We start from the raw sequence: 8,883 nt of genomic DNA on the forward strand, positions 1-8,883 counted from the left end.
GTCTCTCTCATATCAATCCAAATTACAACCCCTACTTATCTCTTAACACCCGATAAATTAACTCCAATATCTAAAACTTAACTTAGTTGGTCGAATTTTTACGAACTTTTCGCACTAGTGGGTCCCACGTCCGGTATACGCTCTTAATTTCTCAAAATCCATTCGATACTAGAAAAAGCATCTAAAAATTATATCTGCTCCTTAAAATTATCTAGAAATTTTTCTAATCACGAAAATGCAGAAAACAAGCCATAAAAATATGAGAAATCTAGAAAATGAAAATTACGGGTTCTCACGTGGTACATCTTGAAACGAAAAGTACAACACTTTTAATGATGAAATGGAATATTACTAACCCTATCTTCTATGCTTGTTGTAAACGTGCAACTTGCAAACATTTGCTATAGATGATTCAGGCCCTACAGTATTGTTGTCTAGCAATTTTCCGTTGTCGATTAGGACTTGAATTTCAGTCCAGCCTTTATTCGCGTGCTTTAACTAGAGCCGACCTGTTCGCGTTTGCTAATTCCAGCAAAGGTGAAGCACCACAAAAAAGGCTGATCGAACTGTCAAAAAGTGCAAAACATTTGCGAGAGAGGCCTTAATGAATACCATTCATTCTAAAAGCTATTATTATACGGTTATAAACTGCAACACGTATACATAGACAATGTCAATTCTTCTACCCTCCGAAGAGAATCTGATGTCATTTATATTATTTGGAAGAGTCCATACAAAAACTTGACAGATAGCCATTTTGTCAGCAAGCCAACAAATAAAAGTGTATTTTCTCTGCCCTTTCCCCTGTTGTACACGGCATTGAGCTATCCTACCTACAAGGTCCCAAAGGGCATGGACAAAGCTTGGACTCATAATAATATATTGCAGTCCCACGGTAGAGGAGAAAAGAAGTTCTTTTGCATCTGAAAGTTCGCATTTTACATGGCAAAAGCAGCAACATACATTTCTTGCATCATTATTAAGGGGCTACTTTTTTTGAATCTTTTGCACCTTTCCGCCTATCCTTGGATCCCTATTTGGAAAGTCATCTTTTTATCGGCAAAAAAAAAAAATTTTCAATCAACTTTTTATCTCACGTATATCAGATCATTACAGTATATTTTTTTAATGAAAATTCCAGAAAATTGCAATCCAAACAGAAAATTTTTAGTAAATCATTTGTTGGTTCGATATGAGTCTAGGATAATTTTGTTCTCCGATTACTATCTCAACAATAACTACTGCAAATGATCTCATTATCCAACCTAATCCCGGAAAAACGAACTGCCGTGTAAAATTTGAAAGTTTCCATAAAGAAAATGAGTTCTAAATTAGGCAATGAGAACTTCTTTTTTTTTTTTTTCCTTGGATTAGAAAGTTACAATTGCTTCCAAATAGATGCAAGTGGACATGACGTTTCCTTGGCGCATGCACTGAATTTTCAAAACAAGTTGAGTGCGAGGATGAGACTTGCGCCCACCAACATTGCGATTATCATCAGATTGTGCAGCCATGTTTCTAGTCAGTGCGATCATCATTGCGAAATCTTGACCATGTTGAACTCTTGTTACTTCTTGCTCTGACCAATCACTGCACCTGATCCGCACATGTATTTTCCATTAAACATAATTGTCAGCGATTAGTCGTATCTTTTAGGGTCCACCACATAATAAATAAAGGGTTTGAGCGGATTATTTGTTAAAACTATTGAAATTCATTTCTTGAAGAGATTGGAGTTCAAACATATTCCGTAATTGAACTCATGGAGCTAAAAGCAGAGATTGACGTTCAAAGACGGTTTATCAAATCGCACATTATAACTCTTTCAACAAAAAAATCAGAATTAAATTACTAACCCTGAATCTCAAGTGTTTAACACAAAAGTCGGCAACTCTTGAGACTACTCAAAGAACTAATAATCTAACCCTTAACCCCCCCTCGAGGGCCGATGTGAGATTTGGTGTAGAAAGACCAGGGAGAGTCTCTACTACTAAAGGTATACTAACCCCCAAGACTCTCGGAAACCTCTCCGCTCATTTCTTTTTCTTTCAACGAAAAACACATTTATAATTCAAGGGGAGACTTTAAGCCTCGCAATTCCCACACTTCAAATACTATAGTACTAACTTATTAGGGAGTTTCAACGAGGATGGTTCCTTAATTACTGTTTTGGGAATGGAAAGGGAGCACAAAGATGTAGCATTGTTCAAACATCAAACCACATACATATATTCATATATATAGACCTGAATTAGGGAAATTCCAAAATATTCCCCTAATTATAAATTTCCGAAGTGAAATGCAAAATCACTTCAGATGCTACTAGACTGTACTAATCCCTCAACAGTAGAAAACACAAGAAATGCATACCATAATTATTTCAACATCAACATCAAACTAAGTATGGTAAGATGCCCTCCAACCCAATCTAAGTGGGAGGATTCTTTTCATTTTCCACCTCTTCCGTTCTTGAACTCTGAAAAAGGTGCCAAACAATTCCTCCGCCTCCTCAAGGCTCCATCCATCACCACTAGAACACAAGCAATGCACATCATAATTATTTCAACATCCAACTAAGTATGGTAATAAGATGTCCTCCAACCTACTAATCTAAATAGGAGGATTCTTCTCATTTTCCCATTTCCTGCTCTCCACCTCTCTCGCTCTTGACCTCCACCTGAAAAAGGTGCCAAACAATTCCTCCGTCTCCTCAAGGCTTCTGCCCTTTGTCTCAGGAAGCAGCGTACAGAAAAATAGAAAGCCAGCAAATGCAATTGCCCCGTAGAAAAAGAAGGACCCCCCAATGGTAATGGCCTTGTACAAAGAAATAAAGGTCATCAAGATTATGCCGCTAGTGACCCTATTGATGGCCACGGCTATGCTGTTCCCCTGTGCCCTCAACTTCAAAGGGAAAATCTCAGAGCTATACACCCAAGCAATCGGACCCATCCCCGACGAGAAGGTCGCCACGCTTGACAACGTGCAGAAAAAGCTAATGCCTATGGCCCATGTCAGCTTCTGTCCTGGATAATGATCAATGACCGTCAATCCAATGGCCAGTCCCCAGAGCGATGCCACCAAACCAGCAGAGCTAGCGATAAGCAATACACGCCGACCGACCCTGTCCAGATAACATGTGGAAATCAAGATAAAGATGGTTTTGGTTACGCCGACGGCTATGGTGCAGAGCAACTTCCCGTTGGTGCTCGTGATGCCCGCTTTTTCAAAAATCCTAGGACTGTACATCACCACGGAATCTATCCCGCTCGCTTGCTGGAAGAAATGTACACCGATGCCTGCGATTAAAATGTGCAGAACTTTGGGTGTAGGGTGGATGAACAGCTCTTTCCACACGCCCGCACCGCCCTTCTTGCGTCTGGGCACCTCGACAACGTCCTCATTGCACTCGGCAGGGATGCCGGCGGCTTCCTTGATATCCGCCAATCTGTCGTGTGATTCTTGCAGAGACTCGGAGGTTCTGTCCAGAACTTTTCTTGCATCCGCAAGTCTGCCCTGCATCACCAGCCAACGGGGCGATTCCGGCATGGCCAAGACCCCGAGGCCTAGAAGCACCGAGGGCAGCGCACCAACCCCCATCATGAACCGCCAGCCCAAGTTAACTGGAAGCTTGGCAAAAAAGTAGTTGGACACGTATCCCAACAAGACACCTGTTGCATTCAAGAAACACAAAAAAACAATCATTGACTACTGAAATTGAATCTTATATTCTTCTTCTTTTAACAACAACGTTACAAAGTTATGGAACAGCATCCAACGTGATAGGTGATGCAATGTTTCCACGTTGTCAAGAATTAAAGCGGGGCGACCATAGGAATTATTAATATGTTGCTTGCCGAATAAAAAAAAAAGTGATCGGTCATTGTTGCAATTGGCGTCTTTGCCTTGTTTGTTGGATGCTTCTTCATGCTTGTAGTTATCAAGTTTTGGGTTTAGTCGATTGCTATAATGACCGACTCTCAAATAACTACGTAAACCATAGTGATACCTGGCAGGGTTTGTATTGATTCCCGATCCCACCCAATCACCGTCAACCCCACTAGCCTTGAAGGAACCAAAGGAAAAAAGAAAAAAGAAAAAGCTTGCGGTTCTTGCGAAGTAGTGTACTATTATTCATGTGTTAGGTCATCCCGTAGGATAATCATCCGTTTTACTTGCAGGTCTTCTTAGTCCATCAATCAATCTTTTCATGAGACTCTTCACATAACTCGGGACTTTTCAGGACGGAAGCTCTGGATTCCTCCTTGCTCTTCACAACTTGAAAACAATGAGAAGATAAACAATAACGAATTCTAGTGGTTGTCAAGAGACATGAGAAGACGAGTCATCTCCTTGGTCTTTTCATTTGAAGGATAAAATATAAAATGAAGGAAAGACAATCAAGTATTTAACAAATATATTAGATTCAATGGCGAGAGAAAGGCTATGCAGAGTTTTCTCCACTGTTCGACGCCACTCATGGCTAGTTTGGGAGTTTAGGGCATAAAAAAAAAAAGAAAAGAAATTTTAAGTTAATGAAAGAAAAAAAAAGAAATTTTTTATGTTGTTTGAGAGCTTAAAAAGGAGAAAAAAGATTTTGGATGCATATGTCATTAAAAGTTTGTTCAATTAATCATTTTTAAGAAAAAAAATTCAGAGGCACACTTTCGCTTTTTATCCAAATCAGTCCAAAATAGACAGAAAACTTTTCTCTGCCGTAGCGTCAAAACAGATCTAACCAAATTAGCCTATTTTTTTTTTCTTTTTTAAAGATCAAGAATCTCCCAAACGTTGAAAATTTGACTTCCTGTATCACTTTTTTTTTTTCCGGCCAAATCTCTCCTATCAAACACAGTATTATGGGTGAGAAGGGTAATATGGGAATAGGAGAAAGGATTAAAGAAGAAAAAGTTCAGGTTCCTATGGGGGACAAGTGAGAAGGCTACGAGGATGCATGCGAGGATTAAGAAATCTATATGAAAAAAAAAGGCATTTAACAAAGAAAGGGGCTATAGAGTAAATTAATGTCTCACTATGTACGTGTCACGTATTTATTTCCATGGAGTACGTATTGTAGCGCACTTTTGCACTGAGAAGTAAAGTCATCAAAAAGGGTATAACTACGGTTGAGCCAATGAGGATGACAGGGCCAACTAGTAGCTAAGTAGCCCCCATTATTAAAAAAAAAAAAAAAAAACTCATCCTCCTAGTGTTGTTAGACAAAATTTAAAGTCAAAAATTCCACAACCTACACAAACAAGAAAAGATATGGCATTTCCTTCTTTGATAATAAGTTGATGACCCAAAATTACACATCCAACCAATAATTCTTAGCAACAACATTGGTGGTTTCCTTCGTATCCGCATCTTGTCTTGTTATTTATTTTAGATAAATGTAGATGATCATATAACTCATCAATCTAAAAATTATTAAATTAACGAGTCAATAAATGTGTTTGGATTGTAAGTTATTTGAGATATTTTTACTGTAGCACTTTTTGTGATGTGATGTATGTGAGATAAAAAGATAATTGAAAAGAAAAAAAGGTGTATTAAAAATTGTAATGGTGATGTAAGCAAATATATTTAAAGAAATAACTTACAATCCAAACACACTAAATGTAAATTAATTATTTTTTTAATAGTGTAATTGCGACGACTCGAATCCGAAACCTCTGTTGAAATCAACTATTTAGATTCCCCTTAATTTTTTTTAAGATATTCATGTCTATTTATAAGCTATGAACATGGATGAACAAAATGGTTGGGAGATTAGACTAGCATGGTCCCTTTCCAAGGATGACATTTTGCTTCCTCTGCCCGTTATCATAATTATAAAAAGACAAAAATGTACGTATACAAATAAATGTACTTGTAGGGGACCAACCACACGAACAATTTTTTCGGGACAAGCAACAATTTTATTATTAATAATAGTAATATAATAATGGTGGATGAGTCAATAGAAAAAGACCACGTACCAAAGTTGATAAACACTTCGGGAAAAGAAGTGAGAAAACCTCTAGACGATGACGGAGCCACCTCGGCGGTATATACGGGTGCGATCATGAGAGCATAGCCGACTCCTATTCCGGCTACAAAACGGCCAAACATTAGGAAAGCATAGTTGGTGGCAAATCCCATTAAAAAGGCCCCGACGAAGAAGACGACGGCGGCGATGACTATGGTGTATCGTCGGCCAACCATGTCGGACGTCTTTCCGGCAATGGCTGACCCCACAAGAGAGTATATATTGATGGTTCCCACCAAAATTTCTATTTGCACGTCGGAGACGTGAAGATCCTGCTTTATGTAAAGTGTGGCTCCACTCATCACTCCTGTGTCTGCATGTGCATGGACCACCAAAAGATTTCAGTACACACTCCACCTATTAAATTTCCTCAAGTGTATGTTCTACTTCCATCAAGAACAAAATAATTTCTTTAACGAGCCAACAAAAAAAAAAAATTAGACAAAAGTATAATAATGCTCTCTCTCTCTCTCTCTCTCTCTTTATTTATTTATTCCTTTTTTTTTGTGGGATTGGAGGGTTTTAGGAAATTATCCATGCTACTACATCAGCAGAAGAATTTCTTCAACAAGCAAACAAAAAAAAAAAAAAAAAGAAGACAAACTCATGATAATTGTTTTTTTTTTTTTGGGGTACAGGGGCTGGAGGGATCAGGAAATGAAAAGGCAAACTTTACTGAAAAAGGATAAAATTTATTTATTTTTTTTAAAAAAAATTTGTTGAAAGAAATGGAGAGGTAATTTAATCTAAGGAAAAGTAAACATTAGGAGCAAGCTGATCTTACCATAACCAAGCAGGATTGATGTCATGGAGGCTAAAAGAGCACAGGCCAAGGAATATTTGTTCCTTTTAGGCCTTGGAGGAGGACCAAAATCTGGAATAGACGACTCCGCCCTAGTAAGGGCTTTACTTAGCGATTGTTCCTCCATGGCAAATCGAGGTTAGAAGCAGGAGGAGGAGGAGAAAGGGGAAAGAGAGAAGATCGATGTAGAGACTAGAGAGTGATTCTTGTGTCTGAAGCTCCGGTGTTGGGACTTGTGAGGAAGAGATGATATGAAACGATTCAAGCAGTGAAGGGGGCGCAGATGGGCCTTTTATAGATTTCACGAGGGCCGCAAAAAGGATATACGTTCCCACAGCACAGGACACGGGGAGTTGCCGTTATGGTCTTTGCAAGTTGGTACACTTGCGGCCGGTCACTTTTTGCAACAGAGCAAAATAGAAAAGATAAAAACACTATAATTGCACATGACGCATCTAACACGAAACCATATTGATCTCCTTTTCAATAAGAGAGATACAATTTCACAAAATAAAATTAAAATAAAGGGTTTTCCGGTTTTACCTTTTTATTATGTTACAATTACTTTACCAAAGTGAAGGGAAGGCTTGTGGATTGGATTGAACCCGAATTTTCTAGAATTGCTCTACATTTAGTACAACTTTGGCTCTCCTTGGATTTGCCATTTTCTTGCTATATCGTTTTTGTTCGTGAAATTTATAATAACAAACTCTAAAAAGAACTCCAAAGACACTACTGATAACTTCGAATACAAACTTATAAAAATAATCCCATCGCCCTTTTACTTCCATCCATGATCACCACCACTCACCATAGCAACCACCCTCATCTCCTTCCTTCTTCAGTGTCACCACAACTCCTCTCCCTTTCCTTCCTTTCTCTATTCGTCTCCCTCCCTTTTCTTCCACCTTCTCCCTCCTTCCTTTCCTTCCCCTGCATCCACGAGAGGAAGGGGAGGAGCAGTAACGACAGTGATATAGCTAGAGCGGAGAGGAAGGGAGTGATGATGAGTGGTGGTGTGTGGTAATTTTTTTATTTTTTAAAATATATTCTAATAAAATTTTAATTTTTAAAAATATTCTAACAAATAATTATAGTAAAAATTTTGCATATACAATACCATAGTATGGTTTTCAAAAACACCTATTTCATACAAGCGTTTAGCGTTATCCTTTATTTAGCCTTAGTCGCAAGCATTTGTTCTCTACTAGCATTTTTTTACTTTCTTTTGGATAAGAAGGTAAATCTATCGATTGTAGGAAAAAAAAAATCCAAAATCTAAAAGACATAAAAGTGGAAAGAAGCATCAGACCCTAGCTCCTATGCTAATATCCTTACAAGTCAATTTAAGACTTAATAAATTGTTCTTCCAGTTCTATAAAAATCTTCTATGTCACAATAAAATTCCTAAATTGTTTCATCATCTAAATCCGTTGGATATTGTGTTTTCCTTTTGGGGCCAAATCAATAGAGTGCAATATTTTAAGTTAGTTCTCTAAAATGGCCTCATTTTGTAATTTTAAGTATCTAAAGTTCATGTTTGGATAAAACAATTATGAAAAGATTTATCCCAAATGCTAGGTCTTGATTTTTAATAACCATTGGTAAAGAAAAGAAAGGGGATTTTGAGCACCCAGTTTTTCTAAGATTCCTCGACGTTCACTAAAAGTTTAGTTTTTTTTAAAAATTTTATTTATAACAGGGGAGAGATGAGATTTAAGAAGCAAGGAGGAAGAAGGGGAATTAATACCTAGGACCTTTGAATCCCAGAGCATTGAGAGACCTCTGAATCCCAGAGCATTGAGAGTTTAGGTTTTTAACCATGTTATTGAGCCTTAGTGGTAGGCATTTGCTTTTTATTATCAATTTCATTTTATTTATTTATTTATTTTTATAAAAAGGTAAATCTATAAGTGGTAGAAAATATCCAATATGTAAAGACATAAAAATGGAGCTTTTAAACTAATATCCTTAATTCCTTATAAGTCATTTTATGATATAACAAATAGCTTTTCCAATTGTAAAAAGATATTCTCTGTTACAATAAAATTCC

At 37.5% G+C, this 8,883-nt stretch overlaps 1 protein-coding gene across 1 annotated transcript; it reads right to left on the reverse strand.

The window, feature by feature from the left end:
* Positions 1 to 2,183: 2,183 nt before the first annotated feature.
* On the reverse strand, positions 2,184 to 7,173 carry LOC113691774 (putative polyol transporter 1). Its single transcript, XM_027210070.2, has 3 exons — positions 6,813 to 7,173; positions 5,979 to 6,341; positions 2,184 to 3,668 (listed from the first exon to the last, which is right to left on the reverse strand). Exons 1-3 carry the CDS (start codon positions 6,955 to 6,957, stop codon positions 2,611 to 2,613), a joined length of 1,566 nt encoding a protein of 521 aa, XP_027065871.1. The 5' UTR covers positions 6,958 to 7,173; the 3' UTR covers positions 2,184 to 2,610.
* Between the last annotated feature and the right edge of the window lie 1,710 nt (positions 7,174 to 8,883).

Source organism: Coffea arabica, chromosome 6c (genome assembly GCF_036785885.1).
Source record: "Coffea arabica cultivar ET-39 chromosome 6c, Coffea Arabica ET-39 HiFi, whole genome shotgun sequence".
Lineage (NCBI taxonomy): Eukaryota > Viridiplantae > Streptophyta > Magnoliopsida > Gentianales > Rubiaceae > Coffea > Coffea arabica.